Below are 23,911 nucleotides of genomic sequence, written 5' to 3' on the forward strand. Positions count from 1 at the left end.
ACAAACAAACAAGAAATACGTTATATAAGAAAGGTGTGAGCAAGGGAATGCACTGCCTAAAAGTTTGGATCATTTTAAGGCATTGTTTACCTTGTATGTTGACAATACTAAGAGAGGGTTATGTAGGTGTTTACAGATGATGCAAAATCCAGCATCTGCAAAATTGGCAATTCAAATTCTTCATTGTTTGAAGAGTTAAAAGGATTTCATCATGGGAGGTGAAGACTTCCCATTATTTATCTTTTTTGATTCCATATGGTTATCTATTGATGATAACAATTAATGTGAAATATCTAAAATGAATCATTTAAAAATGTTTTGGAATGTTTATGTTTTTATGCATAGGATTGCAGTGGACAAATAACGTTAAAAACTGACTGTGTTAAGAAGCAATAAGATACAAATATGTATTTTCAAAAACATCATATTTCTAAGTCTGGATGATAACCAAAATCATTGTAATTATAATCAATCAGATTTCACCACTGGTATATGAGTGGGATGTAAAAAATCAGCACTTTGCTCTTTTCACTGAATGTACCCCACTGACTGAAAAGAGCAAAATTACAAGATGAATCTTTGTGTTCCTTGATCTTCTTCTTCTTCTTAATCCTTCCGCTTTTACTTTTTACGGTGTCGAGGCTTTATTATTCTTGCAACCACAACTGTAACGAGAATAAGGTGGTTAGCCCTATGCCTCCTGGTGTGTCCTACATCTGTAGATGCGACTGTTCACGGGGCTGGTTTGCAAAAAACACGAGTTTCCGGGTGAAAAAAAACTCCTACCTCTGTATGAGACTGGTTACCTTTCGTCGAAAGCGACCAGATAATGGTTCCTCATGTCACTGATGAGAATCAAACCCAGGTCTTTCCGACCAAAGGGCTTCATCTATAATGACTGAGCTACGGAGACCCTGTGTTTCTTGATGATGATATAAAAGATACTGCTGGCTAATGTAATATCCACTTGTATGGAATATGCAAAATAATAATAAAAAAAAATTCTGCTTATAGTACTTTTGTTTTTAGCATGTATTTTCTAAAGAGTGTTACAGAATTGACCGTCATCTAATTACTCCTTAAAGAATTTTAATTGTTGTCTGTTAAATCCAATTTATTTCCATATCCACATCTGTTAAAACTCATTTATCTCCATATTCATATCTGTGTTAACTAATTAATCTCCAGCAAGCAGCTTTGCTCCATTAATATCTTTGAATCAATGAATATTAAAAAGTGTATACTCCAAAGTATGCATGCAAAGAGAAATTTCAAATTATGAATGCAACACTCAGAAATCTAAAAAATGGGTATCTCTCTCTCTCTCTCTCACACACACACACACACACAGCATTTTTTTAAAATGTCAACTTCAATAAAATTTACAATTTATATCAAATTAATTTGACAGAATACAATAATTCAGATATTCAGCATCCATTATATATATTTAACTATAGAGTACAATTTAACTCTTTTTTTGCTATTATTTATTTAAATAAAACACACAAAATTCATATATTTGCAATGAGCAGGAGGAATGTTTAAATCTAGAAGAAACAATTAACCAACTTTCAGTGTTATGGATAACATAAAAACTACTACTGGCTGATTCTGATAAGTTTTCATTAGGTTGACCTAATGAAAACTTATCAGAATGGAGTAGCGTCTTGATAAAATTTTCATGCATGTTATTAGGAAATCTATATACAACAAAAACTTATTAAAAAATTTGAAAGTACTGTCAGAAGAGTTTCCTATCCTCTTCCCACAAAGATCCACCACTGGTATTAAAATAAAAGATGTATATGATGTGTAGTGGAGTATATTATGTATATATGCAAAGAACTTTTAAATATCAAACATAATGTACTTATATTGTATTGCTTTTATGAGTATACAATAGAAATTAGATTATCACATCTCCAACATAATTAAAGCAAATCATATAATTAAATGAAATTACTACATGTTTTTTATGTTAAATCTTTCAAGCATGATAGACATGATTTGTTAATAATATTGCTAAAATATTTAAATTTTAACTGCTGCAGAGTAACTCATGCAAGTTTATGAAATGATAATGACTAACCATTTTTTTTTTAAAAAACTCTTTAAATGCCTCAAAAAACTTAATATAAACACTTTTGTTATATGTGTGCTCGAGAGATTCTTATTATCTGTTTTATTAGCTGATGTGATTCTTCTTTTCCTATTGGATTACTTTTTTTCAAATAAATGAATTAACTAACTATACCTAGAAATGCATTATAGCAAAGCCACAGTAAAGTGGCTTTACTGTAATATAACAAATTTTAAATAATATTTAGAGCAAGGCATGAGAGCATAATGGCAAGCAACCAAAGCTTCATTTCAGAAAGAAGTATAAAAAGATGTAATAAAGCAGTAAATCTAATTGTTAGGAATAAATGTTAATTGTAATTATCAAAGTGAGGATGTCATCCCTACAATGGAGAAACTTTGAAATTTTAAAACTTAGCCTGGTCAGGCATTTATTGATTCATTTAATTTCCTTTTCACTGCTGCCGTTTGCAAAAAAAGAAATTTTGATTTCTAAATGGTTAACATGATTATACATATCTGAAAAGCATTAGCCGTAACCATGAAATGTTCAAAAAAATATACATTTCTGAGACATCATATAATAGTCACTTCATCTCATTAGATATCTGTTTAGTTGGTGTTTGCAAAGGATGCTGAATAGAATATTCCACATTCCCATTCATGCATGAAACAAGGTGTTGCAGACAACCAGCTTGTGGAAGATTCTCTCTCTCTTTTTTGGCGACGGCGACGGGGGATAAGGAGATATTAAGTAAATTAACTGCTTTGCTATATCTTGTATGCATTCTTTCATTTTTTTCTTTCTTTCCCTGAAATAAGCTGGTATTTATTTAAAAAAATGGGTTTCTTCATGATTATTAACCTCATACAATATTATTAAAACTATTATATCTTCAAATTTTATCCTGAAGTGAAAACAAATTACAAGAGATCCACTTACTGAAACAATTTTTGATTAAAATTTTTATAATAATGATGAATAGTATTCTCTAAAATAGTTTTACTGAATAATGGAATGCACGTGCACACCCAGAAAGAGAGAACTAAAGGGGGGGTGAAGAATTATAAATAAGTAAAAAAATACCATATTCAAATGAAACATGATAAAATGAGAAACAACCATAGAGAGAACATAATATAGCTATTTATTTAACTTAGGAGAGGATGTATTAATTATTATATTAATACTAGATAACATTGGCAACCACTATCTTTTCCTGTCTTCTTTTCCTTTCTTCCTTAGAAATTGTTTGCATACAGCAAAAAATATGTAGCAATTTTCATTTTGGATCTTTGATGTGATTTTTAAGATGCTTCATCATGCCGAACATCCGCACTCTCCTTGTACCTGTAATAAATACATATATAATAAATAAACAATGCCCTTGATGGTCTATCACAAGTTTCTTGTCAATAAACTGAAGTGGTTATCAATACATTGTTTCCCAACTTACTTAAATCAATGAATCCCAAACTATCTTATGAAGGCAATATTTTAATCTATTATATCCATATAATAATAAATTTTAAATAAATAATTGGCTACAAACTCAAACAGCTTCAAAGATCAATATGAAAATTATCATTTAAATGAGAGATATAACAAAGTGAAAATTTAATCAGGGGAAAGATGTAATCAGATGGATCTCAAAAGCTCAGGTTTGAGCACTGCAAGATCAGAATGATCAAATGTAATGGCCTAACAGTTACTAAAGTGTTATGTTTTAAATGTAACTTAATGCATTTGTTTTCACACCAGTTCAGCCTTGAAAATGCTAGACAGTGGCTAGTGAAACTTGTTGGCTCTTTGTATATTTTATCATTTATCTTCTGGTCTTTTAATAATAAAAGTTCTTTATTTTAATACATCAGACCAAATATGTACAATTTAAGTTCACTGCAAGATTTGTTGTATGAATAGAAGGAATACAGTCTGAAATCATTGGGAAAATTGTGGATAAGGTTTTAAGAACAATGAGAGAGGAAATCCTTATACAAATCAGCCCAGCTATTGAATACTGCTCTCAGATTTGGAGTGGGGCTCCTAAGTGCTCCCTCAAAATGCTTGACTCAATCCAAAGGAGAGCAATTAGACTTATTAATGACATATCTCTTACTAACTCACTCCTCCCACTTTTGCACTGACGTTTAGTTTCTGCAATATATGCTCATCTGAAATAGCATCAAGCACTTAGTATTTAGCTCGTTGGAACACGTGCAGTTGCTGCTCAACATCCCTTCATAGTGCACCTTGAAACCCACAGAACAAGTTTCAATTTCTTTTCCTCTTTCTTCATCCCTGCTACTACAGTATTGTGGAACAGTCTTCCTCAAGGAATACAATATACAGTCTTTTAAATCAAATGTAAACAAGTTCCTTTTCCAACCCACATACAGTACTGATGTACTGCAGGTTGATCAGCCAACCTCTCATGTATGGGCTCAATATAAGAAAAAAAAATAAAAAATATGAAAAAATTTTCGTGAATACATGTGAACATGAATTTATTGCCAGTATACCAATAAATAAACCAGATTCCACTTTGTCTTCTTTTTATCGATTTTAAAAAGGCATTTGACACTGTTGAGCATAACGCAGTATCCCAAGCTTTAACAGAACAAGGCGTAGAAAAAGCATACGCCCAACTCATAAAAGATATCTACAAAGAAGGCACAGCAAATATCACCCTTTGAAATCACCCGATTAAAATTAACTTAAGTAGAGGAGTATGTTAGGGTAATGTCTTATCACCTAATCTCTTCACATCTACTATGGACAGCATCATTCGAAAAATTTACATGAAAGATGGAATAAACATTGATGGTGAAATGTTAAATATACTATTATTCACCGATGATGTGGTATTAATATCTCACTCACCCAAACTCTTAGAATCAATGCTGAATAACATAAGCCAAAACTGCCAAAAAATTGGATTGGAAATACATCCGGACAAAACAAGATGGATGAAAAACAACAAATACTGTAAAGATCATACAATCACTCTAGAATATCAACGCCATTGAAAAAGTTGAAGAATACATCTACCTCAGCCAGTCCAGAAAATGAATAATGATATAACAAATGAAATAGCAAGGAGAAAAAGAGCTGCTTGGATAGCCTTCAACAAAATAAAATCAACAATTACAAACCAAAACATAGATATAGAAATAAGAGCCCATCTTTTCAATAGTCACATCATACCAGCATTAACTTATGGCAGTGAAACATGGAACACAACTTTAAAAGAAGAACAAAGCTTAATAACAACAACAACTCTACGTGCAATAGAAAGAAGAATGTGCAAGATAAACAAAATAGACCATGTAAGACACAGAGAAATCAGGAAGAAGTCTGGACTCACAGATATAATAAAAGCAATCTACAACAGCAAAAGAAGATGGGCAGGACATCTCGCTAGAATGAGAGACAACAGATGGACAGTCAGAGTTACAAACTGGTATCCGAGAGATACCAAAAGGAAACCTGGAAGACCAGCCTTAAGGCGGGAAGACCCAATGATTAAGAAAGTTGGAAGAAAATGGAGAAGAAAGGCCCAAGACAGGAATAGCTGGACTCTTTATGACCTGCAGTCATGGAGAAATCCTGACTGAAATCACAGGTCCATCAAGGTAAATACTAATAAATTATATTACACAAAAAATGTGTTATAAATTTTGTACAAATTAAAATGCAATACATCTTTGGCAAAAATGACAAATTTCCTATGGATGTAGTTAAGGAATTAATGTAAAGTGCTTACAGAAAACTATGTGGAGAGACACTCAGTATGGAATATGTCTAACTCAAACTATGATGCAGCTCTCACAACGGTGTACATTTGGTGTACCATTTGGCAGTGTTAAGTGATTCAGGAGTTCTTGGGACAAACTGACCCACTCTTTCAGAGCAAGGATGATAAGGCCTTGTTTTCTGAAGAGGAATTTTGATATCTCTATTGCATCCAAACATGTTCTGTGGGGCCAAGATCTGGGAGAGTGTGCTGGCCACTTGATTTGATTAATATCCTCTGTTTTCACAAGTATCTGCACTGGTTGTGTACAGTAGTGTGGCATTGTCATCCATAAAAATGAATTTCCCTACAGCACCCCTGATTAATCAAACACGATGTTGAAGAACTTTGTTGCAATATTGTTCACCAGTTATAATCCCTTTTTTTCCAGTACTTGTAGCTCAGTGCTTCCATTACGCATAATGCATTCCCACACAATGACTCCAGCACCACTATATCTATCCCTTTTAAGAACATTTTTCATTGCATATGTGTATTAACTGTCCCATGCAATGAAAAATGCTTCTTCTGTCTAGAAGATTGTTGTACTTGGCTCTCAAGTCATCAGAGCATTGATGACTTGAGATCGTCTGCAACTTTTGTCAAAGCCCACACTGCGAATTCTTCCCTCTTAGTAGTATCACTTGGTAACAGCTGGTGAAGAGATTGCAGCGTATATGGATACAGTTTTAACACACCATGAAGGATGCAGAATACGAACATTTTCGATATGACTGTGATTCTTGCAGTTTCCTGTGCACTTCTTACACCTTACAATACCACGCTTGTTGATTGTGCTATTAGGGTATTCATTTGCAATACCATGATGCTGTATGGACTTTGGGTAACACTGGTCTGCCGCTGCAAGGGTGAAGTGACAAATTTTCACTTTCCTCGAAATGTCGTATTAGAGACTGTAGTCTGGCAAGAGTGATAGAACCTCGACCTTTCTTTATTCATTTCTGTGTTTGAAACTTTCGTAAAGCTTCCACTACTGATTCCCCACTTACATAAAGCAACTTCACTAACAATGCCTTATCCACCAATGTAACTATCACAGCAACAAATTTTTCTTTTCACAAAAATAATTCTGTTTGCCCCAATGACCAGGAATTTGTATGCATTCATTACAAGCTATCAGTGGTACAGCACCCTCTATTAGTGAAAAACTGAACTAAATTTTTTCTCCTTGCCCAAAAAAATCCCCCTCCTTGCAATTCACTTTCGTGCAAACCATACTCTAATATATCAATTTTTCTGATTTTTATAAATTATTAAAATATTTCGGGAGTAACCTGACACCCTGTATATTGCTATGTATGATGTTTTCATTCACATAACTAGTGGTTTGAAAAATTTTTTTTTCATGGCACTTGATCGTATGACTCTAAGAGAAGTTAAATATAAATTCCTGTTATATTTTCATGATTTATCACCACTATCTTTATCTAGCTGGTTATCATCTAATCTGCTTGCCTTTTTCGATTTCTGACAGGTTTTTCTATATTCAGTACCGAAGGTCGAAATCGCCATTTTTTTTCTATAGTAGTCTTTTGTAACTGGTATGTTATTTAACCTTTTTTTTTTTTATTTTATTTTAAATGCCATCCTGGATATCCAAGTGGATATTGTGTTCACTCTCCAACCTACGGGCTGTGAGTTCAAATCCCACTGCACGCATGGATGTTTTCAAATAATTTTAGCTGGTAGAAAACAGCACCACCATTCTGCTTATTGAGGATTTTTATTTATTTATTTAATTATTCAAATTAAGTGGATATTGAAACCAACATTATTTCAAAGTTGAATAGAGAAACTACAAGAGTTTCATGCCGAATATTGAAACTATAAACTCTTGTAGTTTCTCTATTCAGCTTTGAAATAATGTTGGATTCAATATCAACTTAATTTGAATAATTTTGCATCACTGAAGTGAAGACTTTTGGTTCTCTTTTTCAGTATTAATTTTATATTTTCCTAACTTTGCACCAAAACCAGTGCTACATACTTTCGTCCCACATGTATGACCAGATGAGACCCAAGTCCTTAACAATATCTCGTACTATCTAACTTTAGACCTGGAGATTCAAAAGGTCTTCCATAAGCGCTCTATGGCAGCAGTGTGGCCTGAAAGATGCTCAGACTGATTTCAAGATACTCTTGAAATCAGCGCGAGAGAGTCTCATGCTTAGAAAATCTATATAACTTCGCTGACATTATACACCTTTAAAGGATACAATTGCAAAGCTTAATTTTGTTATGATGTGGTGTTCTTTCTGAAGTAGCCACACCAAGTCTTGATTTTCAGCAGAGTAGGCAGCTTTTTCATGATAGAGGGTAGCGGGAGGTTGCCCAGGGCTTGTACACGGATAATGGCTAACTCATCTCTCTTTACTACAAGGTCAGGCTTCCTCAACCCAATGTTAGTCCTATAGTGAGGTTCTATTATTGTTATCCAATATTTATTTTTCAATGTATTCTCAATAACACTCACTACTCCATGTGTACAATAATCACAGGGAGAAACATGAGGCAAACTGTTCTGCAGTTCTTTTCAATCATCATCAAATTCCTGCAATGTACCCTCAAGGGGTGTACAAGATATGATAGTACTACATGAAAAATTTACATCATTACTAACTTTCTATCTAAAATTTTCCTCCAAATCAGTCTGTTACTTGTCAAGACTGCAACATTATCAGATCTTATATTTCTGTCCTCTAAAGCACTTTGTACTGTATCAATCCACCTATATCTTGGTCTTCCTCTGGGTCGTTTTCCTGCCAACCTGGCAGAGAACACTTGTTTTGCCAATCTTTCCTTGCCCACTCTGTTTAAATGACCATACCACCTGATATTAGCTCTGCAAATGCATTCCTGGATACTGACAACATCAAGTTCTTTCCCAATATCGTTTTTAATATGATATTGCCATTGATGCCATCTGTTCATGCCTCTAATCTTTCTCAGGACTCTCATATCTGTGGTCTCTAGTCTTTGGTCAAGTGTTTTACTTCTGACCCAGCTCTCAGATCCATAAGTTAAAACTGGTTTGAACACTGTCTTGTATACAGTTAATTTAGTGTTCCGACTAATTTCTCTCTTATTCCATATGAATTTATTCAATTGACTTCCTACCATACCAGCTTTGTTGATTCTGTTGTCTATTTCTAGATTTAATTTACCATCTTCACTAAAAATCGTGCCTAAGTAGATGAAATGTTTTACCTGTTCCACAGGTTCTCCATTCACAACCCAGTTGACATTTTTCAATGGTTCTGCCTATTTTCATTGTCTTTGTCTTTTTATTGCTGACCTTCACATATCTACTACAACAGTTATTCAATTTAGTCAGAGAATCTTGCAGACTTGTAGCAGATTAATTTAGAAATATAACATCGTCTGCATAAAGCAAAGAGCTGAATTAACATCTCCAATTTTGATACCACTTTCCTTAAATTTTTTGATCCATTTAGATAATGAATAACAGAGGGGATAATGTACATCCCTATCTCACACCAGATTTAACATTAAACCATCTTCCTGTACTTTCTTCAATTCTAACTGCTGACTTACAACTCAAATAAAGACTAAGTATTGCTTGATATAATGCCCCATTGACACCATATAACTGTAACGTATTGAATAGCTTCTCTCCTGACACCTTGTCATATGCCTTTTCCAAATCGACAAAACTTAAATACAGATCTTTGTTATATTCCCATGATTTCTCCACTATCTGTCGTAAAGTGAAGATCTGATCCTGCCAGCCCCTATTTGAACTTCATCCAGCTTGTTCTTCACCAAGCTTTTCTTCCACAATTCTTCTCAACCGTTTCTCAAGTATACTTGCATATATCTTACCAGGAATACTCAATAGGGATATACCTCTGTAATTCTCACATTCAGTTTTATTTCCCTTTTTATATATAGGTACTATGAGAGCTCTACTGCAATCATTGGGAATCTGTCCCTCTGTGTGAAGGCATTCTGAACTATGCAGTGCAGCCACTGTAAGACTTTTATACTACCATACTTCAGCATTTCTGGTCGAATATCATCTACTCCTGCTGCCTTTCCACATTTCAAGCCTTTGATGGCTTTTTCTACTTCAAGTATGGATATGTATTCCTGACTGCATGCCTGGTCAGTGTTTTTTATCAATGTGCTGTCATCACTGCTTGTTTCATTTAGCAAATTTTCAAAGAAATTACTCCATACTTAAGGATATCTTTTTCTCCCGTTTTCATTTCACCTTTATCATCTCTAACTCCTTTTACAGCACTCTTTCCTCCATTCCTAAGCTTCTTCAGCAACCTCCAGAATATTTTGCCACCTTGTTGATATTTATTTTCTATTTTCTTGCAAAAGTCCTCCCATGACTTTTGTTTAGCTTCCTTACTCTGTATTCTATAAGAGTACAAGCTGACTTATTTGCCAGGAACTTTTGATATGCTTTCTTCTTCTCCTTCACTGCCTCTTTAACTTCCCTTGTCCACCATGGAGTTCTAATTTTTCTATCCTTGCAGACAACTTCACCACATGCCTCTCTAGCTGAATCAATCAGGGTTTTCTTCAAGGCTTGCCACCAAATCTCAAAGGTTTGGTTCCTGTTCTCAAACTCTTTCATTTTTTCTTCAATAATCTTTGTGTATTTTAGTCTACAGTTCACATCTGAGAGCTTCTCAACTTTTATTCGCTTTGAAACTTTCTTACATGTTATTCTTTTCAATATGAAATTCAATTTTATCCTGCTCAAGACTAAATAGTGATCGCTTCCAATTTCAAATCCTCTGTACTCTGGTGTCCTGCACCAGAGAGAAAACATCACTATCAACAATAGCATAGTCAATGAGACTTTTCTTATTCCTTGCCTCTTCTCTCCGTGTGAACTTGTGCACATTTTTATGTTGGAACATGGTGGTAGTAATAACCAGTCCATGTCCTGAGCAGAAATCCAACAGATATTTGCCATTATTATTAGCTTTGCTCTTTTCTCCAAATTTTCCCAAAACATTTTTGTATGTCTGACAATCATTTCCTATTCTGCTATCAGATCCCCAACAAGGACCAACTTTTCCTTTTTCATTGTGTCAGTTGCTTTTTCTAAAGCATCAAAAAATTCCTCCACTTCTACCTTAGTATAACCTTCTGTGGGACCATAGGCACAAATAAGTCTTATTGTCCAGTTCCCCATTCTCATATTTGCCCACATCACTCTACTTGAGACTGCCTGCCATTCAAGAAGATTAGTCTCGTATTTTGTGTTGAATACTATGGCTAATCCTTCTTTTCCTTGATTGTCATTGCCTGAATGCAACATTTTGTATTTATTGCTCAGAAAGTTCTCACCAGTTTTTGTGTTTTTTGTTTCAGTCACCCCTATTATGTCGATCTGGTACTTATCTAATTCCTCTGCTAGCTCCATTTCTTTGCCATTCAGGCTTCTTATGTTGATAATACTGATCTTTATTTAACTCTGGTGATGTTGAGTTGGGGTGTGTTTTCAGATTTGTTCCAGTAGCTGACTTTTCGCTGTTCGCCCTGGTTCCCTGGTGAAAACAACGGGGGCCTTGTTTAACTGGCCGACGCCCCAGCCGGCATGAAATTTTGTCATGTTTTACCATCATTTTGTATTTTGGTTTAACCAATAGGAATACAATTTGGTCGGCTAAATCCCAAATTGCCAGCCCATCCTCGTTCGTTCAGTATCCAGGTAGATACCCAACAGGGTGCATCATGAGAAGGTGAGGATTGGACATTAGGTCAGAAGCCCTGGTCGGTTCTCTGCATTCCTTTAAAGGCTATGTGGAGGTCTCCTCTCAGTTATACAGCTTTGACCCTTAAGCACCCCTCTTTTCAATTATATACAATTAAATTATATTTAATTAGGAAAAGAATCAATGCTCTGATGACTTGAGATTGCATGACTGGAGAGGAAGTGAAAAAAGCAGAAACGAAAAGTAAAAGAGATGGTAGTTTTGGTAGGAGCAAATGATTTTGCTGGTGATACATTCACTATCATGGAGGATATGAAAGGACTATTGGAAGAAGTGAGAAAATGAATTAAGAATGTGTATTTGATGGAAGTTTTTCCACTTGGTTATATCCTAAATTGAAGATGCCAAGATATTATATTCTCGATTTAATCCTTTATCCAAGTGTAAGCAAACAAAGTTTGTACCTGAACTACTTTCAGGACACGGCAACTCGTATAAAGAAGCTAATGGCTTCACATCACTTGTCTTAGTATCCCATAATGCAAAGCACATATCCTTAGGGACATGTAAAATGCTATGCATTATGGAAAAGGTCACTACTCAGACTGGTTTCAACCTTTACTGAGGTCTCATCAGTGGGAGCCAAACCAGAAATGATACCAAAGTTGAAGTAATGCAGAAGTTATATTTCCATACACAAGTAGTCAAAAGGTGCCACACCTTATTACTAAAATTCTCTGAATTAGAGATAGACATAAGTTTTTCCACTTGGTTATACCATAAATTAAAAATGCCAAGAAATTATATTTTTGGTTTAATCCTTCATCCAAGTGTAAGCAAGCAAAATTTGTGCCTGAACTATTTTCAGGACAAGGCAACTTGTATAAAGAAGCTAATGACTGCACATCACTTGCCTATCCTTATGGATATGTATAATGCTATGCATTATGGGAAGGGTCACTACTCAGACCAGTTTTGACCTTTATCGAGGTCTCATCAGTGGGAGCCAGATCCAGAAGTATGACATCAAGGTTGAAGTAATGAAGTCATATTTCCATATGTTTGCTTACAACTGAATAAAGGATTAAGCCGATAATATAACTTCTTGGCATCTTTAATTTAAGTATAACCAAGTGGAAAAACTTACAACATCTATCTTTAATTTAGAGTATTTTAGTAATAAGTTAAGACACCTTCTGACTACTAGTATATGGAAATATGACTTCTGCATTACTTCAAACCTTGTTATCACTTCTGAGTCTGGCTCCCACTGATGAGAACTCAATTAAGGTCGAAACTATTCTTGGTAGTGACCTTTCCCATAATGTATAGCATTATACACTGCTCAAAACAATTAGGGGATATTTTAGTTTCATCTGATAATTATAAATTTCTACAAATAATTATAGCTACTGGATACTTTATATATGAATAATATTTCTTATGGATGGGGTGTAATTGATGAGATATTGTTTAAATAATCGATATTTATTACAAATTGTGTCACATTTGTAAATTATTTTTATAACTTTATAATTTACAAGAAAGCCAAAATACTCCCCCCCCCCCCCAATTGTTTTGAGCAGTATATACATGTCCATAAGGATATGTGCTTTGCATTATGGGATACTAAGGCAAGTGATGTGAAGTCATTGGCTTCTTTATACAAGTTGCCATGTCCTGAAAACAGCTCAGGTGCAAACTTTGTTTGCTTACACTTAGATAAAGGATTAAACCCAGAATATAATTTCTCGGCATCTTTAATTAAATTCAATGTGTAGGTTGTACAGTAAGAATGGTTGCAAATATTTGGATGTGCGGAGTTAGTGTTAGGGAAGAATGGATTTGTATAAGAGTGAGAGCCTACACTTGAATCTGTGCAAAAGAGCAACCATGTTATGTAGTTATGTTAACGAAAGGAACGTACATTATTACAAAAATCATTTATGAGGAAAAAAGCAACTCTATGTTCACATGGTTTGGACTTATTGGAGCCACTGTAGGCATCATTTAAACCAGCCTATCTGTGAGAGATATACTAATGGTATTGAGTGTAAAGAGTACAGTGTCCATTATGAATGATAGACAGGATAGGAGAGAAGGATAAGTGCTACTAATGATTCTGGAAGATTTGAGTCCAGTTAGGGTAGAAAGTTATGATTGCAATAATAGTAACAATTTTCTATGCAGAAGTGAGTTTGAAACCTTTTGGTATGAATAGTGGGGATGTTGTTACAGACCTAGTGGATCAATTGCTAATGATGATAAAATGCATTACCAAAAAAACATGAAGGGTTAGAAATGAGTAATCATTACGGGTGACTTTAACGTGATAGAAGGAACTCAAGGTCAAGGGGTTCTAGATCTGATTCTAGTGTCAGAAGGAGTTTTAGTTAAAGATATGACAATGATCATGGTGCACTGACTTGGGAAGTGGCTAAGTTTATGGATATTCTGCTCACTAAAATGTGTGCATTTCAGTGAGCAGCGTTCAAAGATTAAGAAGGGAATAGTAGTGAAATGGATTTGTAATCTTATTAAGCAAGAAATTTTAAGAAAACGATGATACAGAAGGAATACTGTGCGTAAAAGGATAATATCAATTTTGAAAATTATAAGGAGCAAGCTAGAAGAAGAGTTACAACTGGTGTACAGAAAGTTAAGTCCGATACGAAAACAAAACTGGAGAAAGAACAGTTATGAAAGAATAATCCTACTGAATGTATATGGTATGTATGTGACAGATGCAGAAGAGATCGTTCAAGTAATGAAAGCTAACAACTTGATGTATGCAATATTGAGTGCATTTCAGCCTCTTCACTCAATGAAGAAACACTCAGGTGTATGTATGTATGTGGAGGAGGTACTAGAGCTGTTGCACAACCTGAATAAGAATTCAGTAATAGGGAATAATGGGATATCAGCATGCATGCTAAAACAGTGTTCAGCTGAACTGGCTGCTTCCTTTGACAAAGCTATATAAATTTGATCATCAGAACAAAGGAACATAATCTCACTGCACAAGGATGGTACTAAGACTGATGTACCCAATTATTTACCTATCAGCATTTGGAATGGTGGTGAAGATTTTGGAAAAGTTAGTAAGAGCTCGTATATTATCATTACACACTTCAGACTCCATGAAGTCTGAAGACATATCGCAGGAGACTCAATCTATCCACACATTGTATCATACCTCTCCTTGAATCCATTAACATACAAAACACTCATAACAGACTCTGGCAACCCATTTCACCCATTCACACCTCTCCAAGCAAAAAATCTAGTCCTCACAATCCAACTAACTACACCTTTATTCAACTTCCAGGGATGACCTCTTGTTCTGGCTTCTATAGCAGAGTGCTGAAATATTTTCCCCTACTTCAATCCTATAAAACCCTTTAAGCAACTTAAATGTTTCTCACCCCCCCCCCTTTCCTCTTATCAACCAACCTCTACAAATAGTAATCCAGATGTGGGTGTATCAAGTCCTTATAAAGAGGAATAACAATTTCCTTATCCCTACTTATTAATGTGTTCTTCAATACCTCAGTAATATGTTCTCTGAATCTAGTCCTCACAATCCTACTAACCACATCTTTATTCAACTTCCAGGGATGGCCTCTTGTTCTGGCCTCTATAGCAGATCGTTGATATATTTTGCCCTGCATCAATCCTATAAAACCCTTTAAGCAACTTTAACTCTCTGTCTACTACCACCCCTAAATCTCTAGTTCCTGGAGCACAGTGCCATCAATTTGATACACAGCTTGTACTCTATTTATACCAAAATGCATAACTTTACATTTCTCAACATTAAACTGACACCCATTATCTTTTTCCTATACCAACAGCCTATTTAAATCGTCCTGCAAGCTCTCCACATCACTTTGATTAACTGTTACTCTACCCAATTTCACATCACCAGCAAACAACCAAATATTTCCTTTCATGTTATTTCCTATATCATTTATGTAAGAGCTCTTATACAGAAATAGGTTGAGAGATAATCTATATTTTGCAATAAGCACAGCATGTATTTATTCAAGAAAGGTGATGTTTCAAAAACTTGCTCACATTTTTCGTATTACTACTCAGTTAGACAAGGGGAATGGATACACCATAGAAGACTGTTGGATAAACTGGCGAATATGGGATTGGCAATATAAAATATTAGCAGGGATAAGAGGATGGCTAACTGACAGATATCGAAAAGTGGTATATGGGGAATGTCAGTGTGCAAAATTTAAGGTGACCAGTGGTGTACCACAGGGATCAGTTCTTGGTCCACTGTTATCCAATCTTAACATTAATGACACTGGAAAGGATTTGACAACGAAATACTGATAGTTGCTGATGATGTCAAGATAGGCAGTGTAATCAGGAATGCAGTACTTGCAGAATGGTTTGAATAGACTGGAAGTGTGGGAATGGCTTTCAGTTTAAAGTTACTAAATGCAAAGTTGTGTACTTTGGCATGATGAGATATTCAGTGTCATATTATGTTGGTGGGATTATGCTAGAAGAAACTGATCAGGCTGGAGATGTTGGAAATTTAGTATATAGAAAATTGAAGTTCAAGGGCCATACATCAAATACAACTCAGAGGATAACAGCGATGTTGAAACAAACCTTAATATGTAACAATAAGGACTCATTCTGCCTATGGTGAATAGGTCCAGTCTCTTGGTTTCTGTGGTGATGCTGATTGCAGAATATAGATTTTCAAGACTGGTTGAAAATTTGTGGACTGCAGACACTAGCAAACAGAAGGAAGAAGGATGATATGATCGAGACTTACAAACTTCTGAAAGGATCAGAGATGGGATTTTTCATTTTATGAAGAGTGGGGAGAGAATGGGAGATGAGAGCTACATTTTTATCTTACAGAGCAGTGCCAGATTGGAATGGAGTCTTTGAAAGTGGTGAGTGCAGGTGATACGTGGCCTCCTTCAGTGAGTCCCTGACTCCGTGGGCATCTTTCTCTTAATAATAATGTCTATGTATTCATATTTAGGCAGGGAAAAATACCATCCATTAGTTACTCATGTTGAGAGGGAACATGTTTAGATTTTTTTAATGCATCTCCATTGTTGACTCCAGGCAATCGTAATCAGTATTCTATCATCAATCACCCATCCAGAGGTGCATTTATAATCATCCTTAATAGATGAAGTTCTACAGTCAGTAAGACATAATTCTGAAGTGGAGAGAGAAAATTTCTGTAATCTGGTTAGATGTAATCTAGGCATTTATCACTCAAGGAATTTCAAAACATGGTTTATAGTGAGATGGAAAATTGCTAATGGCACATCGTGAGGAAGACATAACCAAGAATGTATTGCTGTCCATGTATTGAGGCTTAAGTGCTGGGAGGACATCATGTTGGAGGTTTAATGGAATATTTACATCACTAGGAAAGGATTATAAACTAATTTTAATGCTTCCATTATTTCATCTCAGTGTCACCGAGACATCTTCAGGGATTACAAATAACTCTTGTAACACACACTCAAATACAGCACAACACTAAGTGAAACACATGGGTGACTCTAAAGTCCTATCTAGGTAGTGCATTTGTAGGTGGTCTAGGATGTAAAGTGGGATCTCTGATAATTAATGTTTCCCAAATTTTGGGAAGTTTTATGCAACCGTATTTATTTAAATTCAGTGGATTTCTGAGTGCAGCCACAGTTTCAATAAGTAGTCTTTCTTTTTTGAATTTACTATGGTGGAGTATGGTGGTTTTTCTCCAGGAGATCCCATGGGTTGTATCCAAAAGATGGTTTGCAAGGTCAGATTGACCACATTCATGATTGCAGATATATGATTTATGTTCTTTTAAATAGATGGTTGCTGATCTACCTGTCTGTCTAAAGTAAGCCAGTTTGCAGGAACAGGATACTTTATATACTCCAGGCACTGACAGATGAAGGAGCTGATCTTTGGTAGAAAGGATAAGGGTAGCAAGTTTACAGTGGGGCTTAAAAGCCGTGTAGACGTTGTACATTTTTAAGGACCAGGCTCTATTTTCTGATATGCCACGGATGTAAGGGGGATAGTGATGGCCTTTCTGAAATCCTTCTGAAGAGATGGCCAGGGAATGGGGAGAAAATGATTTTTTTTTAAAATTCTGTAATTGTTGTAGCCATTGAAGGTTGTTGTGTATGTGGTTGAAACAGAGGTTCCACTGAAACAAAGATTGTGCGTTCTATTGGTTAGAGTTTTAATAATTCCATATTGTTGAGAGGGGTGGTGGCGGGAGAGTTTGTGAATGTATCTGCCTGTGTGAGTAAGTTTTCTATATACAGTGAAGGAAAGGTTTCCATTAAGAATAGAGTCACCTATTTGTTTCACTTAATATTGTGTTGCATTTTAGTGTGTTACAAGAGTTATTTGTAATCTCTGAAGATGTCTCAGTGACATCTTCAGAGATTACAAAAGATGACAAAATAGTGGAATTTAAAATTAGTTTTTAATCCTTTCCTAGTGATGTAAATATTCCATTAAACCTCCAACATAATGTATTGCTCATTGAACAGCTACATCAATCTGTGACAGTCTGAGAGAGAGTCTTTACCAAAGATTAACCTATTGGAAGAAGAAAGTTATTCAGAATTAAGAGTTGTTGTTGAGGTTCAAGTGGAGCAGTAAAAAGGAAGAGTATCTTCACCCCTCCAGAACCAGAGAGAATATAAGGACATCATGCCATGCAGGAAAAACTCAAAGGTCTCAACCTTCAATTTCTTGTCTCTGCCTGAGGGGACGAGAGAAAGCATACTCAACTTTCAATTTTTCAGGCTTCAAACCCGAAAGAAAGTGCCTGCTTGGTTAAGTAGTTACTGCATACCTTCTCTAGTAGAGATAGTAGAGGCTATAAGCATAAGATCATTGGCAAATGCTATAGCATTACCAGTGGTTGTATCAAGCAAGTACCCAATATGAATTATGCTATCAAGAAACTCATTGATGGCACAATTGAAGAAAACAGGAGACAGAGGATCTCTTTGGTATACACCCCTAAGTGCTGGGATGGATGTTGATCTGTAATCCAGTGAAACAGTTAGGGATTTCTTTTTTAATGTGTTTCCCACACATATAGGGTTTCTGTAAACCTATAGTACATTTGTATCATGGGTGGGCTAAGGATTTTTTTTCCTCTGTTTTTACTCATTTATACATTTTTTTAATTATTTTTTTTTTATCACAGAGTCTAGAAACCTTGCTCTAGAGACCAAACATTAAACTTTATCAAGCTATTTCAGGCTTCCAATAAGCAGAGCAGTGGTCTCACACTGGATGATGATGAGGTTCCTCTTGCACCCAAAGCTTGCACAGTTGTCCTGGAGACAGTGCTTGAAGTTCTTGTTGGAGATGCTGTCAAAGAACTTTCTGAAATCCAGGGATGCCATAAGAAGAGGCCAAAGTTGGCACTGGGATTCAAAGACAAGGGAGGAAGGAATGAAGATATTCTCAGCACAGCCATTTTCAGGTATGAAGGCTCTGCTTAAAATCATGTTGGATGTATAGAAGACATTACGGTGACACTTCACAAAAGAGAAAAGGAGTAACTGTAATTGGATTGTAATGGGGGGGGGGGGCAGATGCCTCTTCTTTCTTTGGAATGAACAAAGACATGGTGGTAAGCAGAAGTAGTTCAATTAGATCTTGCAACACAGGCAAAGGAATCTGCCAAAGCTTTGTAGCAATAACGCAGTCTGGTCCTGTCACTGATAAAGTGGGTGGAAGTGAAAAGTCATCATTTCATTAAAAGATGGACAGAAAATTTCTTCATCTGAAACGGACATGTAGGTATGGTGGCAGAGGTAGAAAATATATCTTTCCAAAAGCAGTCAAACTTCTTGTGCAAGTGGCTTAAAAATTTTGCTTGAAAGAGTACAAAGTCTCCAGGGCAAGATTTATGATTATATAATCCATAATCCACTCAGGAAGCTAAGAGGTTTACAAACGTTTGGGAGTGGGATTCAGGATTCAAATTAAAGCTTCAGACATTCAGAATATCCCTACATTCATTTACTATGTCACCATCTAATAATAAATCATAATATCCAGTATTTACAGGTCCTTAAAACTCACTAGCTTCTAAGTATAGGTGGCTTTTGGAACCACAATTTTAGAAAGAATGGCTAGTCCCATGCCTAAATATATATGATAAACTCGAGGAACCTTTATCTGGCCTCTTTTGACTAAAGGTGAGTTAGCTGGTCTCATATGGAGGTAGAGGGTTTTTTGTCCCTCAGAACAGACAAATGACCAATAGAACAAATGCAATTTACAGACAAGAATACTTGGAAGCATAGGGAGTAACTGCCTTATCCTCATATTATGGTTAGGAAATCCAAGGATACTTGGAAGGTTATGGATGCTTATGTGCCTGTTAATGCCACTGAAAGAAGAATAAGATATATATATATATATATATATATATATATATATGTGTGTGTATATGATATGATATTTTAAGTATATTGTGTGCATTCTCAAATGGCCAGCCAATGCCTTGTTGTGGGATGAAAAACTAAAGTGGAAGAGGAAATCACAATAAAGGTTCTTAAAGTCTTAAGTGGGATTTGATCTAGATCTTTACAACCAAAAGGCTTCAGTAAACCAAACTGGGTAATGGAGGCACTGATATTTTCCATTTCCGATTAATTGTATAGCACTCTTTCTTAAATTTATATGATTTTCTAGTAGCTACCACAGTATTTTTCCAATTTCCTGATGTTCATCTTGTATGATCTTCCCATGAGTCATTTAGCTAAGTTATATCTAGAATTTTACTCTACTTTCTGTAAGGGTTTATGCTGGCTTATTTGCCACTGCTTTTGATACCCTCTGCCTCATTGAACTGCCTCTAATTTATAGCATTCACCAAGATGTTCTGATTTTTGTGGTCTTGCAAACAAGCATGCAACATGATAAGAAATGTTGCTGTCACATTTTGAAACTCAATGTCTAAGGTGTGGCCACTTTGGTATCTGTTTCAGCAGTACACACAGATCTGGATGGCCCAACCAGGAATCATTTGGCTTGCCTGCAAGTGTCAACGGTGTTGCACTAAGACTCTCACTCCCTCTTCCAGGGCTGAGGAAAACAAGCCTCTCTCCCAAGGCTTGTTTTTTGTGCTAGTATTCCAGGTGCCCTGGAATAGCACTCCCAATCACAATTTTGCTTGCTGATCAGTAGGCATTCACACATGGCTCCACAGTAAGTGGGGAGCTGTGGTGTCGATAAAAAAAATCCCCTTGAGCATGAATTCCACATTCTCAAATGTTTCATGAGCCCTAACAAGGATCCTACCAATACTGATAGCATATATACATCATTTGATAATAGAAGAAATAAACAAAAGATGTGCCATAAGTGTACCAGTGTTTTTGATCATCTATGCAACAGGTGAAAAGCCAATAGGGAAAATGTCACCCTTCTTTATTCAAAAATGTTTAGAAGGACTGGCAAGACTTCCCAAAACTATAATATCCTTCTGAAAACATTGTGTCAGCAACATTCTGATAAACTACTGAGAGCAACATCAATGGGTGGAATATCAATCACAGTAACATCTCATAAAACACGCAATTCCTGTAGAGGAGTGATAGCAGAATGGGATCTCCTTGGTATTCTTGATGATCCAACATCTGTGAAAGCAGGGTATTTCAGCTGTCCTATTAGAGTTTACATTTCTAATCTGTTAAGATCCTTTAAATGTCAGAAATATGGGCATGCCCAAACTGCCTGTGATGGGTCTACAACCTGTGCCCAATGTGATAGTAAAGAGCAGGATAACAAATCTTTCTCTGCAAAAAGAAAAAAAAAAAAAAGCTAAACGTGTCAAATGTCAGGGAGATCATCCAGCTTACTCTTGTGCATGCAAAAGAGAAAAGATGAAAAAGAAAGTTGGCCACCACCACACCTGCTCCGAGATCCCTGTATGTTGAGAAGGTAACAATCAAGAAACTGTCAACAGCAACTCAAATTTGCATGTCTATTCCACCATACTTCAACTTTATGACTGTGAGTGCTTCTCTGTTGAGCACCATAGGTCAATCACTTGACCTATGGCCTTACTCCAAAAATGGTTCCATTCGATGAGAATCCACTTGTCAAAAAAACATGGCAAAGATATCACTTAAAGATAAGCCACTTGACATCCCTAAAGAAAAAAAATGAATACTTTGATATCCACTGAAAGTAAATTAAACTTGCTAACTGACCCTAGCACATCAGATGTATTGGGATGAAGAAGAGATTTATTAAATATAAATCTGACAAAGGTAAGCCCTCAACCTACTGAAAACCAGACAAGTCTATAAAAGCCAAAACAACAGGAAAATTTTACAATGGAACTGTCATGGGTTTTGCCAGAATACTGATGATATCAAGATTTTGTTTCTGTCTTCAGGAAACATACTTAAGACCCAATGAGGATCCTACCTTAAGGAATTTCACTGTTGTATGCAAGGATAGAACTGGAGGTGGTCCTGCTCATGGAGGAGTAGCTATCCTAGTAGGCATTCATATTCCTTTCCAACATGTCCAACTTAATACTGCTCTGGAAGAAGTAGCGATTCACCTCTCCATGGGATTCTTATTACGGTAACTGTCAGATTTTAGGGAAAGACAACATATACTAGAATATTAATTAGAAACTTTATTTAAATTAAGGGGATATTAAATTAAATCCCACATTGGTTCAAAACCGAATAAGAAACTCAAAGATCGGAATCAAAGAGTTTCATGCCAAATATAATCAACTATAAAAGTATCGGCGAATACTAGCATAAGCCAAAGCATGTAGTACAAACTAGGGCAACTCGTAGCAAAGGTGGGTCGCTGAAGTGAAGCCTATTGGCTCTTTATATTTAAGTTAATTAGAAACTTTAATTAATACTTCCTATATTTTGGTAATGTTATATTACTACCTTCAGGGAAGGCAATAATGATATGTGCACACAGGCACTAACACTAAACATAACTTAGCACCACTGAGTGCTAAGATTAATGAAACTTATCTTGATAACCCTACTTCTGTTGGGTGATATAATGGTCACCACTCTGTGGGATAGCCAACACAAATAGACGAGGCTGAATCATTGAGAGAATCCTTGACAATAATGACTGCTCCCATTTCAATAACAGACCAATACTCTCTTCCATAGTCTGCAATTGATATTACAATCTGCTCCGCTTCCATTATTCCAAAGCTCACATGGAATGTTGAAGAGAACATATACGGAAGCGATCACTTTCTTGTTCTTTGTACAATGTCTTCATATGAACCATGTTCAACTACACGGATGCCCATATGGAAAATGGACCAGACTGACTGGAACACTTTTTCTCATCTTGCAAAATTTAATGCTGATACCGTCAGCCAAACACTTATCAATGAAGCAGTAAAGTATATAACAGAGTGCATTCTCCAGGCAGCAACAGCCTCCACCCGAGAACATCATCTTGATTTCCACTCTATCCAAAGTCTTGGTGGAACCCAGAATGTCAAACAACCAATAAAGATCTACACAGAGCATGGGGTATATTTTGTAGATACCCCACCACATCAAACTTAATAGCTTTTAAGTGTGTTTGGGCCAAAGCACATTACGTGAGATGTCAGAGTCGAAAACAATCATGGATCCAATTTACCACACCAATTAATCAGAGCTCTTCTACTGTCTCACCCTAGTGCAGTATGGCCAGATGACATCCATTATGAAATTATAAAACATCTACCTTTATCTTCCAATGGATCTCCTTCTCTTAATGTACAACAGAATATTTCCAGAGGAAGAGTTTATGGATTTTTCACATAAGTCAGTTGTCATTGCTATTCCAAAACCAGGAAAGGATCCAACACAAGCAAATAATTACTGAATTGGCTTATTGCTCTGACCAGCTGTCTGTGTAAGATAGTAGAGAAAATTGTTAATGCAAGACTTTTCTGGTATTTAGAAAGCAGCGATCTTCTTTCCAGTATAGGTTCCGTAGATATTGTTCAACTTTAGACCATTTGGTTCATTTAGAAATTTGTATAAGAGATGCATTTTTGAAGCAAAAATGTGTTGTTTGAGTTTTCTTTGACGTGGAAAAAGATTACAACAGCCTGGAGATATGACATATTAAAAGACCTCTATAACCTGATCTCAGAGGAACACCTTCCTGTATTTATTAAAAACTTTCTGTCCAGGCGAACTTTCCAAGTTAGAGTGGGAAGTATGCTATCTCAACTGTATTATCAAGAACAGGGCATTCCCCAAAATTCTAAATGTGACACTATTTGCTATCAAAGTT

The 23,911-nt window shown here is 35.8% G+C and overlaps 1 protein-coding gene across 2 annotated transcripts in view; it reads right to left on the bottom strand.

Moving 5' to 3' along the window:
• Window positions 1-1,371: 1,371 nt before the first annotated feature.
• Non2 (upstream activation factor subunit spp27 homolog Non2) overlaps window positions 1,372-23,911 on the bottom strand; it is a 545,408-nt gene continuing 522,868 nt past the window's right edge. For both annotated transcript variants that reach the window (XM_090392284.1, XM_090392283.1), the window contains one exon: window positions 1,372-3,433. In XM_090392284.1, the coding sequence (XP_090248410.1) occupies window positions 3,366-3,433 (68 nt within the window). In that variant the 3' untranslated portion in view covers window positions 1,372-3,365. The remainder of the gene's footprint in view (window positions 3,434-23,911) is intronic.

The sequence above is a fragment of the Typopeltis vanoorti genome, chromosome 5 (genome assembly GCF_054136105.1).
Source record: "Typopeltis vanoorti isolate ZY-2024b chromosome 5, IOZ_Tvanoo_1.0, whole genome shotgun sequence".
NCBI classification, from domain to species: domain Eukaryota; kingdom Metazoa; phylum Arthropoda; class Arachnida; order Uropygi; family Thelyphonidae; genus Typopeltis; species Typopeltis vanoorti.